This window comes from Octopus sinensis, linkage group LG5 (assembly GCF_006345805.1).
Source record: "Octopus sinensis linkage group LG5, ASM634580v1, whole genome shotgun sequence".
Classification (NCBI taxonomy): Eukaryota; Metazoa; Mollusca; class Cephalopoda; order Octopoda; family Octopodidae; genus Octopus; species Octopus sinensis.
In genome coordinates, this window is record NC_043001.1 from 92,548,719 (window position 1) to 92,570,621 (window position 21,903).

The 21,903-nt window shown below is 32.8% G+C and overlaps 1 protein-coding gene across 3 annotated transcripts in view; it reads right to left on the bottom strand.

Annotated features, from left to right (window-relative positions):
* Positions 1-1,402: 1,402 nt before the first annotated feature.
* Positions 1,403-21,903, bottom strand: part of LOC115211947 — a 1,127,226-nt gene continuing 1,106,725 nt past the window's right edge. For all 3 annotated transcript variants that reach the window (XM_036502953.1, XM_036502951.1, XM_036502952.1), the window contains 3 exons: positions 16,695-16,826; positions 13,797-13,842; positions 1,403-8,507 (listed from right to left, as the gene is read on the bottom strand). In XM_036502953.1, coding sequence (XP_036358846.1) covers positions 6,242-8,507; positions 13,797-13,842; positions 16,695-16,826 — 2,444 coding nt within the window. In that variant the 3' untranslated portion in view covers positions 1,403-6,241. The remainder of the gene's footprint in view (positions 8,508-13,796; positions 13,843-16,694; positions 16,827-21,903) is intronic.

Below are 21,903 nucleotides of genomic sequence, written 5' to 3' on the forward strand. Positions count from 1 at the left end.
AATACAATGTACACAGCTTTCTATTGTAGAACCAAACCTTCATAGTAATAACTAAACGCCATATATTAACTTTTATCACTGTTTTTCACCCCTATTCCTAGACTAATATGGCTTGGGCAACAAAATCTCACAACTTGCTATATATGCAATTAATGTTACTAGAGTTGCAGTAACTATTCTGCAGCTACTAATGTTAATATTACAGCTCTGTTGTCAGGTTGTTTCAGTACAAAGATTAGAGATTATTACAGCATTTTAGAAGATATGATTTAAAAGAGATGAATAATTAGTAGAAGTTAAAATACAAGACAAGTAATGTATTAGAAGTTAGGATAAGTGTGGGAATGGCTAATAATATGTTAATGTCTGGTTTAGTAACATTGTAAGTCAACCCAAATGAGTGGCAGTTAAAATAATCAGTTAGACTCAGTCAACCAAAGTAGTGGAAGAGTAAACATTTGCAGTAATTGCCTCAGTCAATATTGATTTCTTTTAACTAGGTAGAAGATCAATATTTTCAGGAGAAAATACCTCATTATAATACTGATAACTATTTAATCAACCTAGGGTTACTTGATGTTCAACCATTTCAGTTACTCTATCACCTACAGCACTGGAGGTTGTAAACTTACAAGCAAACACTTACATGCAAGTTTTCACTTTATATTCATCTACTTTTGAAGAAATGTTACTTACATACATATAAAGAATTACATAAGTAGAGCAGTAAGCCTAGCTATCAGCAGTCTAACCATTTATATCATTTGATCATCAGGCTTATATTCATAATTAAAATTATATGTGAATCAAAGCTGAAACTAGACTAATGTAGGTTTTGGTTCATTCATTTCTCTCTCTGATTGGAAAACACGTTAAGAAGGATGAAGAGGGCATATGAAGACTATAAAAGCTCTATAAAAATTAACCTGATATAAACTAGTATACTGAAATCTAAGAGAGGACTTTGTTGCTAAGGAGTATGATAATCTTACTTAAATTTAAATGTTATTAAGGTTTTATGGGTGTGGTCAAAACTGCTATGGGTATGAAAGTGATAAGTCTTAACATGAATATGTAAGTATATTTCACAAATGTTGTAAATTGAATGTATTTATGTTTAGTGATAAAGTACTGTATGGTTCATAATACAAAATAAATGGACTGATATGTACAATATTTGGAAATATTATCAATGCATTCCGAAAATGTTTTGTATATGTATGTTATGCTAGTGGGTACATTTGTTTTTTTAGCTCAAGCTGATATACAATTTTTACATTTTCATTTATGTTCATAGTAGTCGAGAAAGTATTATCAATAGAGGAATTTTGATGAATCTTCTATTAAATTTGATTGATGTAGGGATATCAATATAATTTCAAAAGGTATATTTTTTAAGCACATACATCTTGGATCAGTACTAGAGTATGCAAATATTAACAGTATCTACCTGTAACCACATATACAGGTAGTACAAGCAGCATAAATACTACCTGAGCAAATAATATAATGTGTAAATAAAAATGATCTATAAGTTCTTTTTAATTGTCATCGCTCTGTACTGTTACTTTTAAGTATGCACACACATACTGAATGTGGATATTTACTTGTACAATACTTTTCTCTAGTCATTGCAATGAATGCATCAATGACCTAAAGTTGTTTCTTTAATTGCTGTAACACTAAATCACCAAAACATTGTTCTGGCAATTATAATGTACTGAACTAATAGAAAACATTCATAAGAAAGTCATTTATTTTTTTTAATTGAAAATTATAGAAATTTGATTTTTTTTTTCATAAAGCTTCACTGTTATCTGCAGATTTAAAAGAGTAAAGTGGGAGAAAGATTAAATCTTACCTCCCTGATAGTATGACAGTCTATCACAAGTTAACTTTCATAAGATAAATGATTTCTTGTTTAATCAATCAGCATAAGTTGGCTGAATCAAGTCAAGTAAACTGTGTTGTAAAAGAAAACAGCATGCATGTGACCATATATATAAACACACACACACATGTATGTATACATACATGTAACTTGTGATACAATACACACTCACAACCCGACAGGACTAAAATCTAGCACCTCCAGTGATTACTTTATCAGTGAACATTTCATATGGAATAATTGTGTGTATTGACAGCAGTGATGATGATAAGGATGATATGGATGACAATGATAATGGCGCTGATGATGTTGATGATTTCTTCTGACTACAAAGACATCATTGTTTAATTATAGAAAGAAAGATGTTAACAGCGGAATCAGTTTCAGTTTATAACTAATACTTTTATCAAGGCTCCTGAAGACATGAAAGACAAAGTGTATCTGAATGGGAATTGATGGTAAAACACCAAGCTTACTTAACTATAAAACATCACACATATGACACATAAGTATTTCAACTTCACTACCCTAAAGACTTTTAATATTGTACAAAAGAACAGGTTTTGAAAGCGATTGGGTTCAATAGATTTAACTGACTCTAGTATTTTTCTAAACTGAAAGCTGTATTAGATTTTCAAACAAATTCATAATGATAGTGTAATTTTTGCTTAAAAGTATCAGCCCTAAATTTTAGTAAATGGAGATGAAAAAAATGTCTGATTTTCACAAGGACATTATTGACTTAAATGAAGATGTCTGTATTAGTAATTTCTTTTTGAATAAGTTGCTATACTGATGTTTGTTTTCAGACTATTTTCCACATCTTGAATGGCCATTCAAGGAATATTCCTAAATTAGGTTCAATAACTAAGCTTAGCTCAGAAACATCCCTTCAAAGGGATGAATGATTGGAATGAAAAACGTCCTCAATCTATGGTGCTAAACATCCAAAAAGAGAGGAATGGTCCAAAAACAAACTTTAATATAAACAACTCATCAAAAATGTGAGAACCAACAAGAGAGCCATTGAACCTGCTGAAAATAGCAGCAAAATTCCTCTGAATATATCCTACTGTTTCAGCAAAAACATGGAATGATTGTGGTTGGAATGCTTTGGATCACTAGTCTATGCAATCAAAGTAAACCTATGCCATAACAGGCCCAAAATATTTTACCTGTTTTATGTTCAAAATGGCCAGATACAGCCTCTCACCTACACTACAATATCAGTCTAAAAATATGCAGTCACATCCTTGAAATCTTGAAGCTACAAGGTAATGCATGATTAATTCAAAACAATATGAATAAATAAGCATTACATTTGACAGAGTAATTTCAATGCTGAAAGGTTAAAATAACGTAATTGCTTCTCAGTATCTGATCAGAAAAGCAGACACAGTATTCAAATAATAGTAGTTATTGGTTCAATGCTTGGCCTAACACAGAAATATCACCTAAATTTAATTGCTAAGAATAATGAGTGAAATATTGTGAAGTATTTATGAGGATGAACAGTCAAATAAAGGAAAATAGACCCCTATATAAAGTGAAAATGTTTCAACTGGAAATCAAACCAGAATTATAATTTTGATTGATTAAGACGTTACTACCCACCACAATGACAATAATGACGGCTTCTAGCAGAGGCATTAGGAATGAAATTTGTATGTGTGCATGTGTATGTGTGGGTGGGAGTGCTTGGTCAATATCAGTGATTCAGTACTTAATTATATTGGTCCTGAAAGGGTGAAAGACAAAGTTGACCTCAGTGGAATTTGAACTCAAAATGTAAAGAGCTGGAAAAAATATGGCAAGGCATTTTTTTAATATTCTAACAATTCTGTTAATCCACTGTCCTAACACACACACACACACACACATACAATGACAATAACTATTTTAATTTAGGTAAATACCAGTAATTTTGAGGGAATGGCTAGCTGATTACATCAACCTCAGTGCTTGACAGCTACATTATGTCATCATTCTCAGGGGGAATAAAAGGCAAAGTTAATCTCAGTGGAATTTCAACTCAGAATATAAATAACCAGAGCAAATACCACAAAGCATTTTTCTGACTGGCATTCTAAAGATTCTTCTGACTCACTGCCCTAACACACACACACAGTAATAATTTCTGATTTTGGAACAAGGTCACAGACTTTTAGGTGAGGGACATATCAAATTAAATAGTATATGCCTGGTATATATTTTAATTTTTATATATTTCATTTAGTTTCCCAAATCCAGTAAATATTTTATCAAATGAGGAAAAATGGAAATCAAAATTAAAATAAAATTGTAAATAAGTAAAACATATAAATCTGAATTACTACTGTTTCAGCCAATTCACAGCATAATAATAATGATTTCCAACATAAGTACAAAACTACAGTTTTACTTAATTTATACTTATTTTATAAACCACCAGAATGATGAAAGGTTAAGTCAACCATAACACGACTTGACTGAAGAATATTTTGTCCACCATTCTAGCAATTCTGCCATCCAACACCCTGCTACAACCCTATGATGAAGATGATAAAGATGATGATGATGATGATGAAGATGATACAGATGATGATGATATTGATTTTCTACATTGGCACAAGACTACAAATCTGCAGGGGAAGGTATCCAACTGAGTTTATCTCTGTATATGACTAAGACTTATTTCATCAACGCTGGTGGGATTTGAATCAGGACAAAAAAGACATAATTATAGACCACAAGGAATTGACCTGACACATTGATATTTCTGCTGACCACTTTAGTTTCTAACTTTGGCTACAAATTTTAGAGTATATAATTTTCTTCAATGATCCCAGAGAGATGAAAGGCATGATTAACTTTCATATTAAAATGTAAAGGAACTAACTAAATGCTTCAAGATATTTAGTTAATGGCACTATCATTTCTGCCGTGATGTCTCACATTGCCATAAGTTCAGAGACTTTTAAATAAGAGGCATACTTAATTGTATTGATTCTAGTATGATTCAGGTACTTATTTTATTTATTCCAGAGTGGGGAAAGCAATATGAAATACTGTGAGGCATTTAGTTTTGTACTCAACTATTATTATTATTATTTTTTAGGGGAGGGAATTAGCTGATACCACTGACCCAAAATACTTGACTGGTTCTTTATTTTATCAACCGCCAAATGGATTCAGGCACAAGGCCAGCAATTTTAAGGGGAGGAGTCAGACAATGCCATTGTTCCCAGTAATTGACTGATACTTTATTTTATCAACCCTGAAAGGAAGAAAGGTAAAGTTGACCATGGTGAGATTTGAACATCAAGTAAAGAGACAGAACAAATACCATAATGTATTTTGCACTATACTCAAATGATTCTACCATTCCACAGCACTTTATAATAACAATCAACAGAATGATACACGTGATAACCAAGGTAATAACAAATAACAAATATTACTATCATTGTTAATTATTATCACAATTGATTAGCCTTAAGATTATACAATATTATTATGCACAAAATTATATAAACTATATAAAAAGTGGTTTGATATATTCTCTTTTGTATTTTCTATAATCTTTTCCTTCTTAGTTTTATATATTTAAAAAAATTTAAATAAAAATTAAACGTAGAAATAATATTCTCTCTCCTCCTCATCAAAGATTATTTTTGTACAGATATATATGCATGTGTTTGAAAAAAATGATCCAATATGCACAGTATAGCTGTACTTTTACGTATAGTTGGACACACATTTAGTTAGAGGCATGAGTTCACACAAAACTATATATGTTTGTGTGTGACATAAAAACACAAAGACAAGCACACACTCAAATATTTTCATGAAGATGAAAAGAATGAGTCAAGATTGGATGGGATTAAATTTACAAAAGAAAAGAAAATTATGACTTTTAAAAATCTTCCTTACACATGACGGCAAATTTAGAAAACATACATAACAAAAAGTGACACTGAAATTTAGTTACCTATTTGCTTTATGTTCCCTGTGCGAATATCTAAAAAAAAAAAAAACTTAAGTTACCTTCTTTAAAGATTTACAACCTGACCATCACAGAATAGGTGCCAGGTAAATTTACTCCTAAGATACTGAAACTCATGACAGCACCTGCAAAATTATATATGAAAACTTTACGTTGTTTTGCTTCCTTCTTTTATTGTTTCATTCTTGAATTCTAAATACTTTCTTTCCTTCACACACACAAAGAAAAAAAAATTTCAAAAATCTTCATATTTTCCAATTCACTTTCAATTCACCCAAAATTATGCATTTACTTTCAAAATGCTTATTCTTTAGTTTAGGTTCTGTTTTTTTCTTTTTTCTTTTCAATAATTGCTGTTATTATTATTACAACATTTCACTGTCCATTGATTTAAAATATTGCTGCTGCAAATGAGTAAGTTGCTTGCGTCGATATTCATAGTATTCTTCGCGCAGCCGTTCAAAACGTTTTTCAGAGTTGCTATAGCGACTCGGCTTACGTGGCTTTGGGTAGAGACTTTTATACAAATCATTAGCATTTAACAAAATTTCTGGTGGTGAAGCTGTGCTCCGGGTGGAAGGCTCTCGGCGTGTTGAGTGTCTTTCATCCAGTTTACACTCAACAATACCTGGAGCATTGTGAGATATTAATGTTGAGTCAAAATCGTAGTGTTCATCTCCTGAGAAGTCCCGTCGGTTGGAATTAGAAGCATCTATAATCAGGGAAGAGTCCAAACTGACATCATAGTCTTGAGGGGAAGTAAGAGAACTCGCTGAAGTACTGTCCATGGGTGCTGCAGCCCTCGTGTGAGTGTAAAACGAAGACGATGGACCACTGTGGTGACTACCAAGTCCACTGCTATAGGAGTCTGGAAATGTATCCATTTTACTACTAGTACGGCTGATGCCATCGGGGTAGTTAACCCTGCCAAATATACTTCCCCGACCTGAGCTACTCATACTAGTTCGAATCTCTTCTGGGACTCCACCATCAAAATGATGACTAAGTACAGTGTCGATGTTTGGAGTTTTATTCCTATAGCATGGCATGGTCGTAGAATAGTCACTTGGCTGATCCTTAGCAGGGTATGTGCTATTTGTGTGGGGTATGTTTTCAATGCAGTTATAGGGGTCAAATTCTTTTTGTCTAAAAGTAGAGTTAGTCTGTGATGGTATTGGTGACATCTGATGAGGTTGGTTGACAGCAAGAGTACAGTTGGAGTTCAGCTGATGTTTAGGGGCCAGTTGACCACATTTAACCATCTCTTGACAATTATTTGAATATCCAAATAACTGGTTGTTGTTGTCCTTGCACTCTCCACCTTCTGAATTGTTGTAAAGTGAGTGTGAATGTGTATAGCTTACATGGGGCACGAAATTGTGGTTGTGTGTTGCAACAGCTGCTGCTTGCGTCTGGAGTTGGTGAGGGTTAGAAAAATTTTTTCTTACATTATCAAGGTGAAACTGAGGCTGAGGTTGAGGCTGGTAGTAATTAGGCCCTTGGCCAGTATGAAAATAAGCTGAAGAATTTCGTTGCTGGGGGTGAATGCTTCGAGTTTTAAATGGCACTGTACCAGAATAAGTGAGCTGTTGGTTTTCTTTCAAATGTCTTTTCAAATAGACTGGCTCATTTTCAGAAAGGCTGGAAGGAAGAAAGCTTCCTTGAGGGCTACTGAATAGTGACTGTGGCAGATCTTGGTCACGTGACCGCTCTGAAAATGATGAAGGCTGTACAGAACTGATATCGCTTATCTGGAATGGGCGAAGACTGTTAGCATCATCAGGGCTACTTGTCAAGTAGGTTTTGTTCATAGAGTGATGTTGTGAGTTAGGTGAGAATATAGAGCTATGAGCATAACATGACTTAAGAGATGCTATAGATGAAGATGACTTGAGATGTTGAGCATGATGGTAAATAGCAGCAGCAGCAGCAGGGGCAGCAGACATACCAGGTGAAGTTCTAGTCCAAACTGGTGACGTCATATGATTTCTAAGAGTATTAGTGCCAGGAGAATGTCCAGAGTCCAGAGTGAGAGTAGTAGTAGAAACAACTATGCTAGAAGCATGTTTATACTTCTGTGTATTGTCTGGAACACTGACACCATTTGGCCTATGAATTTGTGCTCTTGTAATATGCAAATTAACAGGGGAGTGCGACTGTAGCAAACAGGGTGAAACAGGGTTATAAACATTACTGCGGTGAACACTTGTACAGGCAATCCCGTGCCCAATGGGGGACATAGGACCAGGAGAGGATAACTGTTGTTGTCTTAGTGATGTTACAATGTCTGTGTCTGGACATTGCTGAACCAGTTTGTTGGGAGGTCTTACATTAGCAAGTTTTGTGTCCTGTTGTTGGGTTTTGGCCCCATTGTTGAGGGATGTACTTTTTGGAAGGGCACTGCGCTGAACAGACTTCTGTTGGTCCTGAAAAATATAAGGTCGCAATGATGATGGTGGCAAATGTCGTTTGGAAGGCAGTGGTTGGGCAACGGGATTGCATTTTAATATGTCCGAAGGGGAGTGGCAGGACATCACAAAAGTTTGGTTTAGCATACCCATAGGGTTGACAGCTTTCACAATGTTTCTTCTTCCATCTTGGTCCCCATAATTCCATTCTGACGAAGTTTCACTGTAAATGAATACAAGAACAATATTACTTATATGAAAAAAAAAATTATATTTGCTTCAGTGTATTCCCTAACTTTTAATGATTGCTTTAAACATATGCTAAAACACAAAAAGAAATGTCAAATGAAACCAAATTTGTAATCTTTAACCAACTAGAAGAATAATCTAATTTTTAAATATGTAATGGGGATAAAGGAGCTTAATCAAAGTAACAAATGCTGTTTGTTAAAGAATTATGAACAAACATGGGAAATAACAATGACAATTGCATTATTCAATGTCACATACTGGATGTATATAGTATGAACTGAAGATGAGAAATACAAAAGCTTTTGATGACTTTGGGTGAGATGATATAGTGTCAACAGTTATTAAATTCTGTAATCATTGCTAATTTTCACTTAACTACAAATGGCTCAAGTCATCTACTTTCAGATGGGTAGTGGAGAAACATTGCTTTTGCTGCAAAACTCAAGAGAAACATAATTCCTAAATGATTTGTAGTACTTGGGTCACATATTTCCATGAGCTACTGGAGAGCAGTCCAATTCTTCTTGGCATTAAGGAATAGTTTTTTAATCAATTATCAGCAATGGAAGAAAAAGAAAAGCATTCATGACCTTATTGCTTCATGTCACAGACTGATAAGAGGAGGGTAGGAATAACTGATGGATCATTTTCATAATAAACACCTGGTCCAAATGCTTGCAATAGAATGATCACTGCTAAAAGAACCCCCAGACAATAGTTGTAGGTTTTACATTCTATTAAATGTAGTAGTTGAGAAAGTTTGAGACATAACATTTAGGATTAATAGAGTGGAAATAATGAGGACAAACATTAAAGATTTTCTTGAAGTAACTTTCACAGATGCAAAGTTAGGCATAAAGATCAACTTTTATTATAAGAAATATATAGCCTATTAAGTTTACTTCAGTAAATCAGTAATGAGACCTGCAGCAGACTGACATATATGTTATTTTACTACAATCCAAATAGTGTCAGCATTAAAAATCTTACATGGAGCTGTATACTGCATATTTAGAAAAGCTGTACAACTTTTAATAGATTATTGCACTCAAGGTAAAGGTCAACCATTACAATGGTAAATAACATGTGCACTGTAGGGAGGACGAGTATTTCAATAATTTCTAAGTCAAAGCTTAAATTATCTAATGTACATTGATAATAAGTTTTACCAGGTAGAATTTTTTTAATAGCACCACATGAAAGCAAACTATTCATAATCCTTTGGTTAATTCCAATGAACTAATAGATTATGAGATATACTGTCACCATACTAACAATGTTTATTGAAGTTTCACAGCCTTGGTAATTTTCACTAATATTTTAATGATTATACACTAAAATTTTTAACCAACATAATCATCAACATGACTACCTAATACACTGACACAGCAAAATAAATACATGTGTAAACAACTAAACAATCTTTGCTTTTCATGTAAAAACGTTTCCAAATATATATTTATATTTTAATGCATAAATTAATATTTGCATGCAAATTACATGCGTAAAACATTACTGCATAATCACACCATGACAAATAGCAACAACATGCTGAAGGTATTTTGAGTAATAGCAGGGTGTGTGAAAAGAGAAAATGAGTGTGTGGTTAATGTCTTTCTCAATGCAAGTAAAACAAAACTGGAATTGGAAATCAAATTATACCACAAATAACATTTATCCCGAATTTGTCAATACCATGCATTTAATACAACTGCTAATAATGATGATGATGATGAAAGAGGTGAAAAAGAAAGATGAAGTTGATTTCTTGCTACAATTTACACGACCCAATTTTCAAGAGTAATGTAAGAGGTATTAAAATATTTATACCCAGACATATCTACCAAAACTATTGTTTTCACATTAATGTTAGGGATGGTATAATGATAATGAAGATGACAAGATTTTCTATGGTGAATATACAATAAATATTTTAGAACTTCGTTTCAAAATAAACGAAGATGATGAAAGAAAGATGAAATGACATATTTCTGTATGGAGAACATATACAATAAGAATTTTTAGTGTTTAGTGCTGCTGTATATGATAAACATAAAATGAAGTTATAATGATAATAGTGAAGAGTGGTACATGGATGATGATGGCAAAAATGTTAATGACATCCATGATGCTAGTAAGTACGAAAATAATGTTAATGATGGTGGTAGTAATAATAACATATTTTTTCTACTCTAGGTATAAGGCCTGAAATTTTGGGAGTGGGTCCAGTCGATTAGATCGACCCCAGTATGCAACTGGTACTTAATTTATTGACCCCCAAAAGGTTGAAAGGCAAAGTCAACCTTGGTGAAATTTGAACTTGATAATATATTGCTACTGAAATGATATTAGAAAAGAAATAGCAATTATACTGAAGATGATACTAAATGATGGGATGACTGTTTTAAGTCCAGTATTGAAAGCAAATGAGTTGCAAAAATAAATAACATATAACACAAAAACTGCTAATATACAACAAAAAAGCTCATTCACTAGATATCTTAAATGTGCAATGATAAAAAGAAGAAAAGATGATTTCAGAAGAGTATGTGTGTGTATGTATTCCTCAACTGAATATTCATGGATTAAATGCAATCAGTTCTCACAAAGGATAGATATTTATTATAAAGATATTACAAAGGATAAATATTTATTTATGCCTCATACTGTATAATAAAGTCAATTACTTGTTCTTTTATGACAAAAGGACTCCGTCAATGAATGATCAAATGTATTGACTTTGAAGGAAAGATTGAAATAGGAATCATAAAAGTCACTGTTTGCTCAAGGATCTTCATGGCTTAAATGAAGTGAACAGGGAATTGAAAGAGAGTTGGAGCAATGACTAATCAGGAACTTGATTCCTATTGAATAATGTTCAGAAATTAGTTCTTACACATATAAAAACCTTACAATTAAGTTAATAAATGGTTTGTATAATAATCAAAGCAATGATTATCATACATTCATTAGGAGTATGTGTGAGAAACTAGTGCAGAATTTTATCTTCGTTTAAAAATCAGTTGTTTTAATATAATGCATTGACAAATTATTACAAACCAATGTGAGAGCCACCATGCAGTAGCACAATCTACTAAAAACATCCAATCTTCAAAGAGAAAAAAAACTATGTATTGGATAATGAAGTCTGAGATAAACTATGTCTGAAATAATTGGATGGTCACAAGTAGAATGTTCACAGATAGGATGCAAAATGATACAGAACTGTCAGTAAATATCTCACTTCATCTTCCTTCTAACTGCTAAAGTGGCAACAGATGTTGAAAACGTTTCTAGTATGGATAATAGCTGATAGCTCTATCTCTTCAGATCATAATCAGTCTCCTTCATATCAATAATGGTTTCCTACTAGCTTTAGCATACCTCAAATGCATCTCACTATATATAATACTACCACTTCAGTAATATTCTTTATCACAATAATTGACCATTAGATTTGTCTGAGATCTGTGGTATAGTAGTCAACACCTGCAGTAATCTATACTTATTATAATCTATGGTGGTTAAATGGTAATCTACATACTTGTCAAGAGAAGGTAATACAAAGATCTATTCTGCAATGCGACATTTCCAATAACACCAACTATCCTGTTACCTTAGAAACAGTTTTAATTGTAACTTGTTAAACTTCCCATTAAAACCAACAAAAGGACATATAACAATTTCATTACCAACAACACCACATACACCAAGAAAACAATAAACCACAAACATAAATTGTGTTCAATCCATCCATAATAGCAACAGTTAATATATGAAAGTATTTCAGTGAATATGAGTGGAGAAAACACTGTGAACAACAACAGCCATAACAATATAAACAACAATGGCAGATAAGAAAAAAAAATCACCTTTTCTATTTTTCCTGGAAAGCATTGAAAATAAAAGTGAAAATTAAATTTTAAAAGAAAACATTTGATATATCACCGTAAATATTATTAATAGTTTTCACTAGTCTTATGTTTTTCCTTTTGTTTTGGTGGTCATTTATTATCAAGTGCAGCTCTATTTACTTTGGATAAGTGAAGTGTTTTGTTTTGGATGGTGTTTCTGATTGAATTGAAGTACTCTATATAAAATTGTGCAGTAACTAGTAGTGAGATGTTTTGATTGCTTTGTATATTTGTTTAGGTATGTGTTAGCTTACTTTCTTTTTTATCTTTCTCACTGTACCCATTATTATAGAATTTATTTCTGCTTTCTGTCATCATACTAGTTATTTCATTTTCCAGATCTTTATTGTTATTATTATTATTATTGTTATTATTATTATTATTATTATTATTATTATTATTAAAAACTTCCTCCTAACCTACATCATACACATATTTTCATTTCTTGTCACCAACATTCTCCTACCTAGCATCTTCAAGATAAAAAAAATTATTGTATAATGTACTTATAGATACATAGTCTGAAAATAAGAAGTGTGTTCATGGTTCGCATGCTTTGAGTTTAGATTAGCCTAATCAGTACAGTCCTGGAGCTGAGCAACAATATCAATTTCCTAAACAGTTTTCTACAAAAATAATATATAAATCCAATGATGATTTTAATTAATGTGTGTGTGCATATACTTTAACAATTCAGCTGTACAGAAGATGGAATATAAATACCACAAAAAAGTCAGCCAAAAGGTTTTGATAAACCCATACCAAAAGATGCAAAATTCTACTTCATTTCAGCACAAAATGAAATAAAATGGCTTTTATTTCATTATTATATCACTTTTAAAATCTGGCTTGTTATCAATATAATATCACTGGTGTTATAAATCATATTAAAAATTAAAATAATAATAAAATGAACATTAATACCAGTGAAACTCAAGCATCTATTTTATTATGAGGATTTAATTCTAAACTTTTAAAAATGATCTAAGTTACTAGATTAATGTAATTTCAAGTGAATGAGGATATACAGAGTATACACTATAATCCTAATTATTAATAATGACAAGCAATATGAAGAGAAAAATAGTTCAAATAAATATCTAAATTAAATATGTGGCACAAGAACCATAAATTTAAAGTGTAGGATACCTAGTCTTTTAAATTCAGTTTTTACTAGATAAAATATTTTCAGAGATATTAACAATCTTTTCACTTGAGTTTTATGGTTGACTACTAGTCTAAGCATAAAAACTAATTATTCTCACAAAATATAAAAACCAACAATTTGAAATGAAGTAGAAAAATATGTCATCAATGCTAACAATTAAAAAATATAAAATACTTACTTCCTAGAAGAGTCTACTTGGTCCGGCTCAAAGTATTTCACATTTCCTGCAATACAAAATGAGAGCTGTGAGTGAGCATATCATCGAGTAAATCAGAGATAGTGGGTTAAGAATTATTTAAAATTTTATTTGGTTATCTAAGAAAGAAGGAGAGTGCTGATATTTTGTAATCCAAAGGAAGAAGGACAATGTGTATGCATTTTGGACCATAATAGTTTTAAAGGGATTAGAATAAATGCATGTTACTGTTATGGTTGAGTTAATTTAAGTATGTCTCAGATTTTAAGATGTGTAGGATGCTGTCTAAGGTTAAGTATGTCTACCAGAATGTGTCTGATATGTTCAAATCTGCTGCAGGCATTTTATTATGCCTTTGAACAGAATATTTAATTCTGCCTGCCTGCATCAATTCACCTTGGTTTTATGAACAGGGACTTGCAATAATTATTGTTTATTGGCTTAAAGTCCTGAAATCAGAGCAAGGTTCAAGTGCTTGTGATTCTTATAGGGCTTTTGACAAATTTACATTTTATTTCCAACAACAACAACAACAACAAAAAAACGTTTCAGGATGAGTAGGTTACTAAGTGTCATGTCATATGTTATGAAAGAAGCTTTTGAATATATGTGTACGAGAAAAATGAAGAAAAGATAAAATGTGTAAGAAAAATATTTGTACCTGAATATTGTCTTACATGAAGTGGAGAAAGAGAAATATACACATAGTAAAAATACATAATATAAAATGTCAGAATTCAAGTGAAAGTTATACTGAAATTACTGGTTAAATAACACATCTTACAGTTTGAAAGAGGAAGACAGTAAAGCACCAAAATTAGTAAAGGATAACATGAATTTGGCTGAAAGGATACATATTTACAGGAATATTTTACAAAATAATTTGATTGAAATAGTTAGAGATAAAATAATCATAAAATACTACCTGTGATATATTTCAAATATTGAACCCACAAAACTAAACTTGGGTAGGTGTATATAAGTGGAGATGTTAGATGAACATGTGTAAAAACCAGTGGACCTGGTTGCATGCAAGTATATGTTTGTATTCATAATTTAATAGTAATGTGCCATAGCATAACATTTCACCATCACAAGACCAGTCAACTTTGCTGAAAATAGAACTGTTACAGTACCACCAGAAAAATTAAATGTGTTTCATTGCTGTTTAATGATAGAAGTGAATCTTATAGAATCTCTCCCAATTAACAGACTGAATTCCCCATTGATTGAGGTATCTGATTACAAAAACAAAGTAGCAATCAAACAAGCAGTAACTGTTTCAAACTCCTTAGAAAATGTTGGCACAAGGCCAGGAGTTTTACATCAATTACATCAATCCCAGTACTTGACTGGTACTTATTTTATCAACCAGGTAAGGATGAAAGGCAAAGCTGACCTTGGCAGAATTTGAACTTAGAGCATAAGGAAGGCTGAAATGCCATTAAATGTTTTGTCTGGCATGCTAATGGTTCTGCCAGCTTGCTACCTTAAATTATTTTGAAAATAATAACAGTGAAGTTTGATTTAAGTTACTAAACTGATTTCCTATTTCCCTTCTCAACTGGTCCACAGTTTCTTCCTTAACCCCACCTACCAACCTAGCTTGTTCCCCTGCTCCTGCCCATGCTGATGCACTTGCCCCTACCCCTCCAACACCACCATCTGAACAGGCACCCATCATCATCCCTATCATATCACTGACTCCTTTACCTGCACTTCTAGCAATGTCATTTACTGCATCTCCTGCTCTTTCTTGCCCTTCTCTGTACATCAATCAAATGGGACGCCGCTTGGTTGACTGGTTCACGGAGCACCTCTGAGACATTAGACTTGGCAATGACACCCTGGTTTCATGCCATTTCCACTCTACCAGTCATTCATTACAACACCTGTCTGTGTTCGGATTACCTTTATACAGGAGCCATCTGGACTCCCACCTTTGCCGTGAACATGAATTAATCTTCTCTCTTCGTGCCACATGGGCTCAACTTCCCTCCTCTCCTCTCTTGCTCTGATATCTACTTGCTCTCTTCACTCCTACCCCCTCCATCCACCCCACCCCACACACACTAGCACTGACCACTTCCCAGCACCCACATCACACCATCATCTGCACACCCACACATCCACATGTAAAAATCACAAGTCCCTATCCATACACACACACCTGCATCTTCATTTTGTGATCATCAGTACTTTATTATCTCGCCTTCTTCCTAGCTCTCCCGTTCAACTACCATTTTCCAACTAGTCGCCATGATTGACTGCTAAATCCACAAGTTCTTTTTAATTCTCTCTCTGTATATTTCCTTGCGTTCCTTTCTCTTGAAGACCGTAGGCTCGAAACGTAGAAGTCTTTCTCATCTTCCTGAGTGTCAAACTAATACATCTGCTTGTAGTTTATACACATGTCTTTGTCTTTTGTTTTTCTGTAAATTTCCATCATATATATATATATATATATATATATATATCTTTGCAGGAGTGTATAGTATGCTTGTTTGTAAGTTTAATTGCTATTTTTGTAATGAAAATATGTAGAATCTGATGTAAATAAGTGTACAAACTATTATTTATACCTGTATCACAGGTATAAATTTAAATCCTAAGAGTATTTATTGTGTGCACATGTAGTTATTTGTAAACACAATTTGTAATGGATTATCATAATCAGAAAATGAAATATCAATGTTTGAGCAAATCTATGAATGAACTCACACACACAGACAGACCTCATGTGCTCATATATTTACATATAATGCTGAGTGTGTAAGAAAACTTGAATTTTAAATTGTTTTGTTCTTACAAATAGTTCTCAATATTTATTTTAAACTTGTAAGATTTCTTGCAGCACACAATACTGTGCAAATATCTTACCATATTTTTTGGCTTTCTTTTTCTGTTTTCTCTTGCTTATGATGACAGCTATAATGGCGAGAATGACAGCAATAAGTAGGAAAGCCAAGCCACCAACAATGCCACCAATGGCTGGCACTGGTAATGCTGAAACTAGAATAAAAATAAAAATATATGGAAGACAGAAAATGAATTATTTTGTTAAAAGAAATAATAACTTTCTTTACTTTCTGGCTTTATTTCTTTTATCCAAAATGAGAATTTTGTAATTACAAGCCTTTGACTAATCTATAAAATTTTAAAACCTATTCGAACTAAACTTTAAACAACTTTAAACCAGTCTCAGTGAGTTTAGAAGGATATAAACAAAGAATATGAATACTAAATCATTTTAAGTGTGAGTCTTCGAGTGGATACAACTATAGATAATAGCATGTAATATATTGGGTTAAAAACTCTTGGATAGAGAAAAGGGTGATGGCTTCCTGCACAAATTCACCTCTTCTGTACACTACCTTCTCTCTTGAAATTAATAACTGAACACATTCAACAAGAAGAGACACATATTTCAATTTTCTATCTAAACTATCTAGTGCAGATAAAAACATTAAAACACAAAGTTATATGCAAATTACTCTATTCATAGTAACATAATCATGAACTAGAAATAAATAGCTTTGACTATATTTCCAGTCTCTTCTCTGGCATGCATGCATGCACACACACACACACACACATAAATACAGATAAACAGACTCTACTATTTTGTGTGATAAAGACAACCTTCTCTAGTGTGCTGGAACAAAGAAAATTTTGATAGTTACTTATAAATACTAACATATGATAAATCAAATAACCCATCATAATCACACTCAGACAAATACACAAAAGGAAATAATAGTAAAAAGTTATTAATTAACAAATGTCCAGCTGTCATTTGCAATCAGGATTTAAGAAATGAAACAATATTGGGAAGCATAAAACAATTATGACAATAACAGTTCTAATTAGAAATAGTTACAAAGTCACCAGCAGAAAATTCACTGATTTTCAAGAACACAAAAAATAGCATAATAATAATAATAATAATAACAATAATAATAATAATAATAATAATAATAATAATAATAATAATAATAATGACAATGACAATAATAATAATTCTTTCTACTATAGGCACAAGGCCTGAAATTTTGGGGGAGGGGATAAGTCAAGTACATCAACCCCAGAGTGTAACTTATTTCAATGACCCCAAAAGGGTGGAAGACAAAGTTGACCTCGGCGGAATTTGAACTCAGAACATAAGAAATGGAGCTAAGCATCTCACTTGGATTGCTAACAATTCTGCCAGTTTACAACCCTAATAATAACAATAATGATGGTGAGGATGATGACTTCATATACTTTCCACAGAGGCACCTGATGAGAGTGACAACAGAAGGACAAGTTACAATTTATGTGGGGATTTACATAATAGGAAAGATGAAAAAGGAAGGGAAGGAAGAGAAATTAGATAAAATATTTACATAGCATACAAACTATGTGAAAACATGAACAATGCAGTCCTTCTAAAGAGAGAGGTGTCTGCACTCAAATCCTTTCAGCCTCATCCATCAGTCTCTTTTGCCAAAACCACCAGACAGAGGCACCCTGCTTTGTTGAATGAGGGTGGTAGGCAATCTTCATGATGGACTCAGCTGATAGCTGGATCTGTCCTACACATGACAATAGATGTTCAACATAACTCCACAAGCCAATAATGTTCAGACACTGCACGAGTGCTTGCAGTATATTTTCATTTCAGCCGATCTTGCCTGATGGTACATCTATGCCTGTAAAGGTTATCTTGGAATAGTAGTGCTTCTCAATAGCATTGTAAGGCCAAGGATTTCTGTAAGCTATCCACAATTCTCCAGAACAGAGCAATCAGTTTGCCCTTGTTAACACCTACAGTTTCCTCATGAATTTCATTGCTCTTACCCACTATTAATTCTTTAAATATTGCTAAAGTAGAATTTCTACTGACTGCATTGTCAGATACTCAGTCTTGGCCTCTTCTTGATCCAGGACTGCAGCTCTGTCAAAGTGATGAGTGGTGGAAAAGCATGCCTTATAATGGGGACAACACCTGCTCCCTGTCTAGGAAATTCTGCAGGTGGTTCAACCACTATGTGTATCTGTGCATCAGCTAAGCCCACCTTCCAGAGGAGGCTGGTAACAGTGAAAATGGTGACCCTTTCACAAGAAGTGGAAGAGATGATCTAATGCGGTCAAACACAGAAATTAGGCAAATTCAGGCATTCACCACCTCAGCTCAACCTTTCAGGGATAACTTCTCTCAGTCCATTTCTGAATGAGGCTAACCATCCTGCTCATAACCTCATCCCAGTTCCTGTTCACCTGTAGGTCCAGACTGAACTAAACCTCGAGCAGTTTAACCAGATTATCTGTCCAGTGATCTACAACACAGATGGCATAGACATACCCCTTCAAATACAATGCTGCAAATCCATCAACTTATCTGGATTCAATTTTTGTTCCTGCTATCATGGAGTATTCTTTAGAAAGATGTTATTTCAATGTCTGTGATGTCTGACATTACAGTGATATCAGATTATATGTTGACCCAGCTCTCCTGCATCTCAACTTGAAATTGATGCCCCACAGGAGTATTAGCTTCTGCAGTAATGGTTTGAGAACCAGAATGTATATGAAACGAGAGAAAACAACTCTCATGTTCAGAGCGTGTGATATAAAATGATTCTGAGCAGTGGCTGTTCACTTTGAGCACCGAGAAAATACCACTGTGTATTACTGCAATACAGCCTCAATAAACATGTCTGAAATTGTTTTTTCTTTTACATAAAGTTATGTAAGTCTAGTAATTTTGAGGAATGGGGTTTAGTTGACTATATCAACCTCAGTACTTGACCAGTATTTTACTTAATCAACCTCAAAAGGATGAAAGGCAGAGTTTTCCTCTGAAAGATTTGAATGTATAGAATTGGAAGAAATACTGCCAATCTACTGTCTTAATAATAACAATGATGATAAGCTTTAGCTGACAAAATTGATGATAGTATACTAATTATCAACATAGCAATACAAATAACTGTAATATGTAGAGACAAGCTGAAAAGCTAAGAAAATACACTGAAGTAGCTTTTAAATTAAAAAAAACAACATTATGCTAATTATGAAATACATCCATTATCAAATTTGTAACTGAAGAAATATTAACATATTACTAATAAAGATAGACATAGGTAAGCAAAAATGATGATTATGATGATGTGATGATGATGATAATTAAACAGACATGATGGATCAGTTGCTTACTAATTGACTTGTCGTGTCCATTTGATTCCAGAATTGCAAAGGAAGGAGAACAATTTTTTAAATACAATTCCTTAACATTTGAAATTGAGAGAATTTGGAGAATGAAAACTGTAAAGGTTGTGCTTGTAATAATGGGTACATTAGGAACTGTGAGTAATGATATAGACAAATGGTTGAAGGAGATTGGTATAGAATGTTTTGTAGAGCTTCTACAGAAAGTTTGCCTCAAAGGGACAGGAAGATTGTCTGAAGGGTTATAAGCACTTGAAAAATTATAGAAAGCTTGTGAATATCTAAGATTAAAGGTACCTATATAAATTCTACCAGGAATAAGAACAAACCTGAATCAAGCTGAATAATAATAATAATAATAATAATAATAATAATAATAATAATAATAATAATAATAAAGGAAAGGAGAAAAAGTGCAATCCTGTTCTCTGCAAAAATCCTAAGAAAGATCCTTGAAATCTGGGATTTGTCATTAAACCTCAAGATAACATCCAAATTCTAATTAAATTAGCATGTAATAGCTTTGGAATGACAAAATAATGATGATAATAATAGTTTCTTTTAATGGTCATAAGAGACCAAGATGTTGAGAACAATACAAGGATGAAATACATTAATACAAGTATGGTAGGTGATTTCTTTCTAATACTAGTAATGATTTTTTAAATAATAAAAATGGAAATAACATCAAAACAACAATAACGACGATACTAATTATAATTATAATCAGAGGAACATCTGACACTTAAAACACCAACAAAAACATTGACAGGTACAGCAATGATTTCTTATGTAGGAGTAAAGAGATGGTGGGACATTCATGCCTTTTCTGTGGCCATTAATAGTGTAGGTGAAACAGTCCCCAAAAGGGGCAAGTTATATTTTCAATTGAATGATGAAAGTGTCACAGAATTACAGTAAACACCACAACAATAACAACACAAATAACAAGTACAACAGTTAGAACAGAATATAATGAAAATTTAACACAAAATTGAAAATCACCAGCTTAAATGAATAACAGCAACAACAACAACAACAATAATAATGATAATTATGAAAACTGAAACAAAACATTACATTAAAAGATAAGCTGAATTTAAAATAGAATAAGCGGAACTTGGGCAAAGAAAAGATGTGTTAACATCAGAAGCCAAATCAATTATCTGCAAAGGAAAAAAAACATCAAAGGAAGAGGGAGACTCCTGCAAAACACTGCATAATCAAACATTCAAAAATATGAGAAGGCAAAACTGTAATTACAATTTCTGCACAGTCAACAAGCACAAAGGAATGTTTGCACAAATGGTAGGAACTCTTGTTTTCTTAATAATAGTCATATGACTGTTATGTAGGTTTCAAACCTTCTGTGTAGTTTAGAGTAAATAAAATGTGATGTATGTATTGCAAATAGAGTGCCAGATTAGATACCTTGCTTTATCTATTTTTATGATTTCATTGTCTTGCATTAAAAATTCTACTTGATTAAATTTGAACATTCATCAAAAAATGACCTAATATATAGTTGAAAGTATTTCATGGGGTTTATAAGGGTATACCATACTGTACCCTAACTGCTAGAAAATTCAATAATGAAATTAAGAGCATAGTGGGTAAGAAAGTAAACTAATTTCATTACAGCACTAGTAAGCAAATACATTGTTTCCTGACCTGCCAGAAATAGTGGTCACACTGACCTAGAATCACACTTCACTCTCTTAACAAAATAGTGGGAGGGGGAGAGGACACATTCAAAAGTGAGTTCTTAGACTTTGATCTATAGTTAAACAGCACTGAAAGAGGACACTGAGATAGACTTTTAGTGTTTGATGATTTCTTTATTGATAAATAGCATCTGTATTATCCAAGTAAATAAGTT